At 39.3% G+C, this 12,660-nt stretch overlaps 1 protein-coding gene across 8 annotated transcripts in view; it reads left to right on the forward strand.

Moving 5' to 3' along the window:
• VPS13B (vacuolar protein sorting 13 homolog B) overlaps positions 1-12,660 on the forward strand; it is a 459,168-nt gene that overhangs the window by 291,731 nt on the left and 154,777 nt on the right. For all 8 annotated transcript variants that reach the window (XM_068672350.1, XM_068672346.1, XM_068672349.1 and 5 more), the window contains one exon: positions 10,360-10,486. In XM_068672350.1, the coding sequence (XP_068528451.1) occupies positions 10,360-10,486 (127 nt within the window). The remainder of the gene's footprint in view (positions 1-10,359; positions 10,487-12,660) is intronic.

Here is a 12,660-nt window from a genome sequence, read left to right on the forward strand (position 1 = left end):
ATATCTGAATCAACTAACTCTGCATTGTTTTTTTGCATGGCAAGCACAATTTGTACGGAGTTTTGGAATATGCATTTGAAGGGAATATCACTATTAATTGCTGCACTGCAGTTATTGTCTAGTTATTGTGTCTTTTTTTCCATTATAAGCTCTTTTCTGAGTGGCTTATTGTTATGTCCATAAAAATAACTCCAGGGCTGAGACATGACATCCAGCTTCTCAGTCTACAAGCAACAGGAGGTTTTGTTTTTGTTTTTAACTTCTTTTGTTTGTATTATTACAAAGCTTGAGTAAAACCAGCTTAGTCATTTTTAAGTTAGAGGAGGATAAAGTAGAACATTTCCTATTGGTTCTGAAGTGTTTTTTGTGCTTCTGTAACTAAAACCAGACAAATTTTTAGAATGAGATATTTAAACTGAGTCGTCCTTGTTGTATACTGTGTGATACACATGCAAAGCTCTGCCCTCTGTGTAAACAGAACTGAAAGGTAAAACCTGCGTACACTTGCTTGGTATTTTAAGTTTTAAAATTTTAAATTATAAAATATTTTATTTTTTTTTCTGATTTTGGAGTTTTTTTAATTTAATTTCTAGTTTTAATATGCCTTTTTTTTTTTTTACTCTAAAAATTCATACATGTGCTATAAAAATGCATACAGGTTTTACAGGTTGTATAAGTCAAAAAATACCTCCTGTATACCTCCTTCAGATTGAGTTTTGCCAGGAGGTCCTTGCTCATCCATGTAGATCTCCTGCCCCCTTCGCATAACTTCTTCCTCATAGGGATGCACTGGTCTTATGCTTGGAGGAAGTGGTGCTTGAATATTGACCAGATCTCTTGGACTCCTGTCCCTTAAAGTCCCTAATCCATGGGATTCCTCCAAGTGAATTCCTGAAGAAGTGAAAGTTTGCTCTTCTGAAGTCCAGATTTGCAGTCCTACTTATTGCCCTGCTTCTTCCACACAGGATGCTGAAATCCACTATTTCATGGTCACTGCAGCCAACGCTGCTGTCAACTTTTACATCTGCAACCATTCCTTATTTGCTTGTACAAGGTCCAGCATCACACCTCTCCTCATGGGCTTTTCCAACTGTGTCAAAAAGTTATCATCAGTGCTCTGTAAGAACCTCCTGGACTGTTTGTGCCTAGGTGTGTTGTCTTCCCAGCAAATATCAGGGTCGTTGAAGTCCCTCATGAGAACCAGGGCCTGTGATCATAAGGCTACTTCCAGCTATCTGTAGGAGACCTCATTGACTTCCTGATCAGGTGGCCTGTAGTAAACACCCACAACAGTCACCCATGTTAGCCTGCCCTTTAATCCTTACCCATAAGCTCTTGACTCACTCTTCATGAACATCAAGGCAGAGCTTGATACATTCCAGTTGCTCTCTCACAGAAAGAGCAACTCTACCACCTTGCCTTCCTGGCCTGTCTTCCCTAAAAAGTACATAGCCATCTCTGATAGCATCCCAGTCATGTGAGCTATCTCACCATATCTCTGTAGTGGCAATGAGATCACGGCCCTGTGACCACACGCAGATCTCTAATTCTTCTATATTTTCCCAATGCTTCATGCACTGGTGTACAGACATTTCAGAGGGGTAATCGAGCATGCAGGTTTCCCAGCAGGATTGTAAGAGGATCCTCCACAGCCATGTCCTGTACACAGTTGCTCGGCTGCATGCACCCCCTGGAGGCATCCCAGCTTAAGCCGTGTTGCCAACACCAGCAGTGCAGCCAGTTGTTAACTTGGAAAATCTGTCTGCTACTCCTCCCATCCTCCCGCCTCACTGACAGGAGTGAGGACAAAATGACTTGGGCTCCCAGACCCTTGACCACCATCCCCAGAACTCTGAAATCTTGTTTGATGGTTTACAATTCCCCCTTGGTATCATTAATGTCCACATGGAAGAGCAGCAGAGGGTAATAGTCCAACACGTGGACAAGCCTTTGCAGTCTTTCCATGATATCTCATGTTTGATGGGCCCTGATGTGATGGGCCTTTCTTCTTCAGTCTAGAGAGTGGTGAAGAGGTTCTGCAAGAGCACCTCAGGCTTTGGGTGAAATCTCTTCCTGCTGCTGGTCCTTGCCATCACAAGCTTCCATTCTTCTGCATTTCTGGCCCCACTCCATTCTGTGGTGCTGTGTGTGCTTGGCTCTTTGGCCATGGGTCCAATCTTTATGAAATGTATGCGCTATTTTATGTCTCCCAAGATACAGTTTCCTTTCTGAATTAAGGGATGTGTTCCTGAAAGTCAAATAGAAAAACAGGACGAATCATGAAGGAAGACAAAAATTGAACTATTGTTCAATTAATTTTCAAGAGCAGAGGAGATGACAGGAATCTGTGAGATTTTCCTGGAAGTAGGGCAAGTTGTAGCAAAAGAAAGCTACATGAGGACCGCATGAAGCCTGAGATTTGTACATGATGAATTGATGAAAGATCAAAAGAGCATATAAGGCCATTCTGGAGGAATACATATGACCAAGAATAAACTCTAGTTTATCACTGAAAACCAGAGGTCAGTAACAGCAGATCTAACCAAAGCAATGATAAAACTAGGAGTGACTGGAATACAGATGAAAAATCAGTTAAACACAGTAATAGTATTGGTTCTTCAATTATAAGATCATCTGGTTCTCTCCTGCCATATGATGATTTATTTATTTATTTATTATTAACACAATTTCATAGACAACTTTGCATTTAATTTCTTGGACTTGAAAATATATACATGACATGTTCTATGTAGGCCTTGATTTTGGGCAAGTTGCCCATGAAGTTCTTTCTCACAAAATGTTGTAGGGCTACCAGCATTTCTTTAGCGAATTGATCTCCAAAGGATTTCTGGCTAATCTGTGAGTAAAGCTAACATTACAAAAGCAGCCACTGGGGAATTGCCGTTCCTTTTTCCTTCCTGTTGGTGGCTGAAGTCATGTTGCTAGAAGACTTCAGTCTGAGCTTTATGGTTATCGATTTTGATAGGAAAATTGGTGAGATTACTAAAAAGCTATAGAGATAAGAATAAGAGAAACAGTTGAAAATAATCAGAATTCTCTTTTTTCATATAACTGCTTGGATATTATTTGTTTTCTCAATAGACTTCCAAAATAAATTTTTATTACAATATATTTGATATATAAGTAAGTTTATTCTGAAACAGTTTTTATATGAGTCTTCTAATTCATTTTTGAATATAGATCAGTTTTAATTAAATCCATTAGCTTTTCCTTTATGGTATGCAATACTGTATTTTAATTCCAGCTTGAATATGTTTAAAGAGAAAGCTGGAATAAGTGTTTTCTTGTCCTTTTGGCTTACATTTTTACACATTTACTACAATTCTTTTTTCAGGATATTCACATTTTTGCTTTTTAGTTGGCAGTCAGCTTTGCTGAATCTGGATCTATTTTATGATCTGTGCAAGTGGTGTGCTGAGAACTATAAGAACCCATATTGAACTTTGCCATCCATTGAGAGATATCCAGCATGCACCAAGAGGATGGCTGCATGGTGTTTTACATGGTGCTTAGTGTTTTCAGGGTGATTTTTATCTTAAGATTTACTGCAATTATCATGGAAGCTTTATACTTTTACCTACTTATGATACTGTTTTTTTTTTTAATTCTTTAAGTTTCATTCAGATGTTTTATCTGAAACATAATGATTTTTACTGAATTATTGTAAGGTTAGTTTCATTAATTTTACATGTACTTCTCCTTGGTTTTACTTACCATTTAGACACAGTGTTATAGTTTATTAGGTTAACTGATTTTTAAAATTCTTTTTTGAGATCCATTTCTCTCTTACTTGACTCATTTTAACGTATAGACAAAGTGTGGTACAGTATAGAATCTAATCTATATCCGTGTATTTCACATACAGAGAACTTCAGCAGAGATATCACCCTTTATTTTGCGTTCCCATTTCTAAAAGTGTTAGTTTGGTGGTTTTTTTTTTGTTGTTTGTTTTGTTTTGTTTTAGTTAAAGAGCTGTAAAAAATCTAGAATTTATTATATCGTAATTTAGTCTTCTGAGTTGAAATCTGGTCTTGTTTTAAAAACTTGAATGAAAACCAAATCATTCTAAATATAAAATTTTTGTATGTAATGTAAACAAATATCTGAAAGCTTTCGACATAATTTATAATTTAAATGCTTTAGCAACATTTATATAGAAAGTAAATCATTCAGATGTTCCCACCATTTCTTCTGGAGTTTCTAGTACCAAATAGCTCATGCTTTTGAATTAGTTTATTTTTTATTTTTTTTCTCTTACAGTGAGATTTGGAAAGAAAGTAATCCTACTTTGAGACTAGGTGTTAAATGTTTCAAGGAGATTAGTGTAAAAATCTTCAACGTATTATCCTGAAGCATCTATATGCTGCCTCCCATGCCTCTGGAGGTCACTGCAGGAAGAATAGAGGGAACTAGAACCCTCTGGTAGGGTGGGTGCCCGCTCTCAGAAAAACCTGTCCAAATACCATGCTGTACTGGGGATTGGGGGTCATAACTCTTCCCATTATGAAATGTTTATCCTTCACTGTAGATGTTATAAAAAGCTCCCTAATGGTGTAATATATAAAAAGAGTACTGGAAACAGTCAGACAGTTCTAGTAAGGTTATGTACAAATGAAACCTGTCCACATTTATTCCCTTTACCAAACAGCATGTGGGGAACTGGGAGTACTTAACCAAAAGAAGTTTTCTTGATTGAAAACTGCTTTTTCAGCTTGCGGATCTCCTCCTCCCTCTCCCTCCTCTCAATGGAAAAAACAACAGCCCTGAAGGAAATAAAGAAATATATCCTCTCTTGAGGCCTCGCCCCCATCCCTGTGCAATCCTTCTACAGCTCCCAGCAGCAACTTCTGCTTCCTGCAGCCTGAATAAACTCTGTTGAAAAAAAAAAAAATTAATTGAGCTTAAAAGCATTACTTCTCTGTGTGGTAATGAATTGAGTGTGGCAATATACTGCATTACAGTTCTGTCCTTGGCATACGACCATCTGGAACAGCTCTTTGCAACTCTCATTGAGTATGTCAGGGAGCCAATGATCTGTTGTATGAAACTGAACAAAATACCACTCTTGCTTTGCAAGGATCCTCAGAAATGTTTCCTGCAGATTTTTCCTTGAATAGTTTTCATTTTCATGCTTTTTTGGAGAGTTGAAGTGCAGCTTGCCAGATTCTAGGAGGGAAGACCAAGAAGAAATGATCAGTAGATCCATGTGTGGGGAAGTAGGGGCATTCCTTGTGAATCTTGGAATAAAATACAATATGTTTGCATTCAGTTTTATACTTCAGTTTGTTGTATTTTTTGTACCTGAAGTCGTATTTTTATTTGCACTGTACAAAGTCTTACTCAATAACAAGGGGAATGTTATTTCCTTTATTAATCCACAGCAGTGAAATGTCTGTTATCAGTCTTAATAAGATGAAAATTAGCTTTACTGAGGCATAATTACATAACAATAGTCATTCTGTACAACCAGATGGTGTACGTTTGTTCATTGTCTAATTTTTTGGTCATTAGATAGTCCGCAAAGTAGAGTTACACTATTTCACTGTCTTATGATGATTCTTTGTAACACCTCAAAGCTAAAAGGATGTGAACTGTTCTACCAACCAAAAGATGGAGATGAGAGGTGGGATGATGCTCATTTCCACAGATCTCATCAGTAGTTAGGTATCCCAATGCATTAGTAGATCAGGGATTAAGTGATTTATACAGCTCTAAGGGAAGCCTGCAAGATAAAAGTCCGAAAAAAGTCCAAAGTTAGCATGCTACCTAATATAACATCTTCAGGCTGCGTGCCTTACAACTCTAGAAAACACTGCTTGATTATGTGGGATGTTCCATGCTAATACTTGAATTTTGTTTTTCATGTAATGGAACTTTATGTGAAGATTCATCTCTCCGTAGACAGTAAACTTAGATGGCATAAGTGAGCTCTTAGTTGTCATTCATGAATTCAATATATATGAGTTACTTCCTGAGCTGTGTATATTTTAATTATATAAGGACTCAAACTCTGGATTAAGTTATCCAGTTATCTGTATTAAGGTATCAAGAAGAAAAAAATGATAATTAGGAATAAGGCAGACGTTTCCAAGTGGCACATCTAGGTCATGTTTTATTGCTTACTGTCCAGTATTTGTTGTTTGTTTGGATTTTGTTTGCATATAAGATTGCCAAGTTATATTCCTTATTGTACACTTTCATAGCTTTTCCAGTCTCACATCATCACACCTCCTCTGTTAGTGCAACATCATCTCTTTGGCAGTCCTTCCTCCTCATGTAAATTCAAAGTGCTTCTGAATGGATGTAATCATATGCTGTTGAGGGGGAATGGTTTTAAACTGAAAGAGGGGAAATTTAGATTAGAGGTTAGGAGGAAGCTTTTTACTCAGAGCATTGAGGCATTGGCACAGGTTGCCTAGAGGAGTTGTGGATGCCCCGTCCCTGGAGGTGTTCAAGACCAGGTTAGGTGATGCCCTGAGCACCCTTATCTGGTGAGTGGCATCCCTGCCTATGGCAGGGGACTTGGAACTAAATGATCTTTGAGGTCCCTTCCAACCCAAGCCATTCTATGATGTAATGCAATACAATGTTGTATTGAATACAAAATTCTGTTCTTCATATCTCTTTATCTTGTCTCCACAACATTTTTTGTTACATTAATCATTAGATATGTCTTTATTTTCAAGGTAGTTCCAAACTATCCATTTCTTCTTGTATGTCTTCTTTCATTTGCATACTTGTGTACACTCAGTGTTCATCAAACCTTACCATGCCAGTTAACGGGGCTGCTGCATTTAATTTCCAAAAAGGTACTTTCGTGCTCACTCCTAGGTTATCCTACAGGTTTAAAGGCATCTCCTGTGAACATTCACAAAATCATTGCAATGTCGTCCTTCAAATCCTTCCCCCCAAAAAATCATTTCTATTACAGTGTAATAGAAAAACTCATAAAACAGCTATAACATTGCCACTGTACTGATGTCATTACCTACAATGCTGTTAGTTGTTACTTTTATTTCCCAGTCTTCAGGTCTGTTTTTTCTTAGATTTAAATTGTAAACCTTTGAGGACAGAGACCATTTCTGTCCTGTGATTTTACAATGTGGATCTGTAGTCAATAACCAGAGTTCATATAATCATTCAGATATAGCCCTAATTCAGCACTGAGTAAAAGGCACCTCCAGACCTTATCATAACTGTTTTGCTTCCTTGTTGCTCTGCGCTAACATATGGACTTTCAAGTACTATGTGCAGTACTTTTTAAGTGTAGATGATCAACTGCTTTAACATCTCTAAAAGTACTAGCTTTTCCTTTTCTTTTCTTTTTTCTTTTTTTTTTTTTTCCAAGACAAATATATAACAGATGCACAAATGAACCATGGAATGAATGTGCTGCAGACACAGAGCCATCATTACGCTCTTCACAATCAAGTTTTTTCATAAGCTCATGTGGCGTACACCTGTGTTAAGTTAACGGTGCACTTAGGTGCAGTGTGGAAGACTTAATAATTCAAAGTGGAATTTGTTTCTTTGTTCCTTTTGTGCACTTTCTCATATCCTCTCCCCTCATTATTTACTGTGCTCTGTTTGCCTTCTGTTTGTACTTACAATTATTTTGCTAATACTTGATTTGGCTGAGCTTCAAATTCACCAACTAGAAATGTGGAAACTAGTAAGTAGAGCAGGACAGGAATACCACATAAGGATGATTTAAAAAAAATAGAAAAATAAAAAAAAAGTCAGCAACCAATCTATATTAACAAAAAAGTCCTCTATGATGCAGTGTACTGGGTACCTTCTAGAATAACATTTGAAAATAAATGGGAATAAGCTGAGAAATAACTTGAACAATGATGAAAAGAGCCAGTTGTAGGTTTGGGGTTCAACAAATAACTTGCTTCTATAGCTCTGTTTCATTTGTCAAAATCATATATACCAGCAGTGTTAAGTCCCTTTACATTGAAGTTTAGTAGTGTATAGATGTGTGCTCTTTTATAGAATTGTTCTACTGCTTAGCTCTTCCATTTTCCTCAGAAATTAAAGCATTTCTTTCTCATCTGATTGTGAAGGGGAAGTAGGAATTGGGAAGAAAGCCATCTGGTTTAAATTTAAAATGAAGGTGATGGCAGGGAGAGAAGCGTTTGTAGACCTGGCAAAATCTAAGACACTTTTTTTAGTTGAAGATGTACACTAACCAAAAACTGGTCTGCATTTAATTTGTGGAATTAATTAGACTAATCTTGCTTCAGAAACCATCATTGTAGACCAGCAGAGCAACAGCTTACCAAAATATTAAAGTTTTTACTGTAAGATGGTAAATTTCTCACAGTCACAAATCAACTCGATTTTAAGCATATTGCTATAACTAGTGTGCAGCCAACTTGGCAGTGATTGTGAAGGTCATGTGAAACAAACGCAAATGTTTGTTACACTTGTGCTCAGTAAATAATAGGTCTCTGATCTGTAGCATCTGCTAGCTAACTTCTGTATACTGTTGTCCTAAATAAATTTAAAAGATTTAAGGCCTACCTCCATATGATAGTTTACATTCTCGTATTGTTTGCCATGCCTCCTACATGTTCTGAGGACACTCAGACTGCTAGTGAAATTTGAGGCATCAAAATAGTCTGAGCAGTAAACTGCCATCTGTGGTTTTGTGTCTTGCTAGAAATATATCGAAGCCTGACTTCTAGTCGTGTTATGATACCTATTTCATTTCTGCCTAACTCTTGGCCAACAAACCAGCAACATTTGTGACCGTGTACTTTTCAACAGAATCCTTTTCAGAACTATTATCGTTACTCTGGAATATCTATAATCAATACCTGTTCTTAATCAGGAACTTTAAACACCTGTTCCACGTGTGTCAAGAGATTATTCCTACATAGACGTGTCACCATATCATTTAATGACATTAATATAGATAATTCTAGTTGATGGTAAGAACTGATTGTATAATTACATAGTTCATGTGTCTGGCTCACTTGGGCAATTTATGATGATGTCTGAACTACTACATCTCCATTACTAGATAGAATGAGATCAAGTCTAATACAGGTATACCTATCTGACAAGCAGATGTATCTGAAGAGTTCTGTGTAGCTATATTCTTTTTTTTTTTTTTTTTTTTTTTTTTTTTTTTACATGGCAGTGTGGTTTGGTCTTATATTGTAATAGATGTTTGCGTAATTTAGCATATACTTTGACTTGCATTGTTTCGTAGTTGATAATTTCTTATTCTGTGGGCATTGGAAAATTTACCTCAGACCCATAATTTTTCAATAATTTGTAGATTTCTCTTTGGGGAAATGCAGACATTTAGCATTTCTGTAAGTTATGATAGGTAGAAAGAATTACCAAAATCAATCTTGATAGAAGGGCTGTCCCAGGAATTTGAGCTGTATCTTCTTTTAAGGGCTGAGCACCATCTTGATCTCATTACATTATTTTTTTCCTGATCAGAGACTCTCAGATGGCATTTTGTGGCAATAGTTTATTTGACCTGACACAGAAGATTCTGGCTATTTGGAATGTGTTGTCATAAGCTATTAGTGGTCCATCCATTATGAGCTTGTGCCTCTAGGCCTTGTATTTGGTTAAATGAAAAAAATTAATACCCAGCTGGGAAACAAACATCATTATCAAGTTTAATGGCACAGATATTCTTGGCAAGCAAATGTTAATATCTAGATGAAAAGGTACCAAGTAGGAACAACTACTACGAACAAGCAGTGAAAGAAGCAGTGCAGAAGGACTGTCACTTCTCATTTTTGAAGGCATTTTAAATATTTTGGACTTTATTTGTTACAAATGAAATGTGCAAGTCCTAGACTTTTATGAGGTTTGATAGTGTCATTTTTCATGTCTTTGATTTTCTGTCAGTTACGTTGTTGTGTGCAGCAACTGTATTTTTTTCACCACAGGGTTTTAATGCATGAATTCAAGTGTTGTGGAGGATTCAGGACAGTTATTTGTAAAATGAAGGGCATCCACAGGCATGTTTGAAAAATACTTCTAATAACAATTTATCATTGTTCAAATGATTTTGTATAGTTTGGTTAAACAAAAGAAAAGCAATGCCAAATGTGCCAGTTGTCTAACTGGGGATAGATTGAAGAGTCAAATATTTAGACATCTTTTCCGTGAAATGAAGGAAGAAGCCTGCCTTCAGGATTGGAATAGATGTGATTTATGATATTTAATGCTTAACTACCAGAAAGCCAAACTACTGTTGAAGCAGTTTTATGCTACATAATGGATATAAAGAAAAACGTCAGAAGTTTTTGCCTCTCAACAATTTATAATGTGATTTAATCATATCCTTTTTTTTCCTTTTAGCATAAAGCGGCATCAGGAAAGGAGAGCCATTTTAACTCCAATTTTAACAGATTTCACTGTTCGAATAACTGCAGCTCCTGCAATTATTTTTACAAAAATTGATACTCCGGAGAATTTACACCCAGAGGTTAGTATAAAATGCAAACGGAAATAGCAGAACTCTTAATATGTGGACAATCTTAATATTTTACTGTTTCACTGTTTTAAGATGTTGAAAGTACGTGCTATAGTACAACATTACAAAACATTGTATTCATAAGCCTCTCATAGAGAAACCTGAAAATGCTATGTATACACTGTCTATAAGAAGCTAGTTGAGCTGCGTTCTTTTAGCCAGCGCTTGTACTCGTGGGGGACTTCAACTTCCCTGACATATCCTGGAAGCACAACACAGCCCAGAGAAAGCAGTCTAGGAGGTTTCTGGAGAGAGTGGAAGATAGCTTCCTGACGCAGCTGGTTAGTGAACCTACCAGGGGTGGTGCCCCGCTAGACCTTCTCTTCACAAACAGAGAAGGACTGGTGGAGGATGTGATTGTCGGGAGCTGTCTTGGGCAGAGTGACCACGAAATGGTGGAGTTCACTATTCTTGGCGAGGCCAGGAAGGGGACCAGTAAAACCACTGTATTGGACTTTCGGAGGGCTGACTTTGGGCTGCCCAGGACACTAGTTGGTGGAATCCCTTGGGAGGCGGTTCTGAAGGGCAGAGGGGTCCAGGAAGGCTGGGCGCTCTTCAAGAGGGAAATCGTAATGGCGCAGGAGCGGTCTGTCACCATGTGCCCAACAATGAGCCAGCGGGGAAGAAGACCAGCCTGGCTCAACGGAGAACTATGGCTTGAGCTTAGGAGAAAAAAGAGGATTTATAATCTTTGGAAAAGTGGGCAGGCCACTAGGGAGGACTATAAGGATGTAGCGAGGCTGTGCAGGGACAAAATTAGGAAGGCCAAAGCTCATCTGGAGCTCAATCTGGCTACTGCCGTTAAAGATAACAAAAAACGTTTTTATAAATACATCAACACAAAAAGGAGGACTAAGGAGAATCTCCATCCTTTACTGGATGCGGGGGGAAACTTAGTTACAAGAGATGAGGAAAAGGCGGAGGTGCTCAATGCCTTCTTCGCCTCAGTCTTTAGCGGCAATACCGGTTGCTCTCTGGATACCCAGTACCCTGAGCTGGTGGAAGGGGATGGGGAGCAGGAGGTGGCCCTCACCATCCACGAAGAACTGGTTGGTGACCTGCTATGGCACTTGGATATGCACAAATCGATGGGGCCAGATGGGATCCACCCGAGGGTACTGAGAGAACTGGCAGAGGAGCTGGCCAAGCCACTATCCATCATTTATCAGCAGTCCTGGCTATCGGGGAAGGTCCCAGCTGACTGGCGGCTAGCAAACGTGACGCCCATCTACAAGAAGGGCCAGAGGGCAGACCCGGGAAACTACAGGCCTGTCAGTTTGACCTCAGTACCAGGGAAGCTCATGGAGCAGATCCTCTTGGGAGTCATCATGCGGCACTTGAAGGGCAAGCAGGCGATCAGGCCCTGTCAGCATGGGTTTATGAAAGGCAGATCCTGCTTGACGAACCTGATCTACTTCTATGACAAAGTGACGCGCTGGGTGGACGAGGGAAAGGCTGTGGATGTGGTCTACCTTGACTTCAGCAAGGCATTTGACACCGTCTCCCACAGCATTCTCCTCAAGAAACTGGCTGCTCTTGGCTTGGACTGGCGCACGCTTCGTTGGGTTAGAAACTGGCTGGATAGCCGGGCCCAAAGAGTTGTGGTAAATGGAGTCAAGTACAGTTGGAGGCCAGTCACTAGTGGCGTTCCCCAGGGCTCGGTGCTGGGGCCGGTCCTCTTCAATATCTTTATTGGTTATCTGGATGAGGGCATTGAGTGCACCCTCAGTAAGTTTGCAGATGACACCAAGTTAGGTGCATGTGTCAATCTGCTCGAGGGTAGGAAGGCTCTGCAGGAGGATCTGGATAGGCTGCACCGATGGGCTGAGGTCAACTGCATGAGGTTCAACAAGGCCAAGTGCCGGGTCCTGCACCTGGGGCGCAATAACCCCAAGCAGAGCTACGGGCTGGGAGATGAGTGGTTGGAGAGCTGCCAGGCAGAGAAGGACCTGGGAGTGATGGTGGACAGTCGGCTGAATACGAGCCAGCAGTGTGCTCAGGTGGCCAAGAAGGCCAACGGCATCCTGGCTTGTATCAGAAACAGCGTGACCAGCAGGGCTAGGGAGGTGATCGTCCCCCTGTACTCGGCTCTGGTGAGGCCGCACCTCGAGTACTGCGTTCAGTTT

Source organism: Anas acuta, chromosome 2 (genome assembly GCF_963932015.1).
Source record: "Anas acuta chromosome 2, bAnaAcu1.1, whole genome shotgun sequence".
In the NCBI taxonomy this organism is placed as follows: domain Eukaryota; kingdom Metazoa; phylum Chordata; class Aves; order Anseriformes; family Anatidae; genus Anas; species Anas acuta.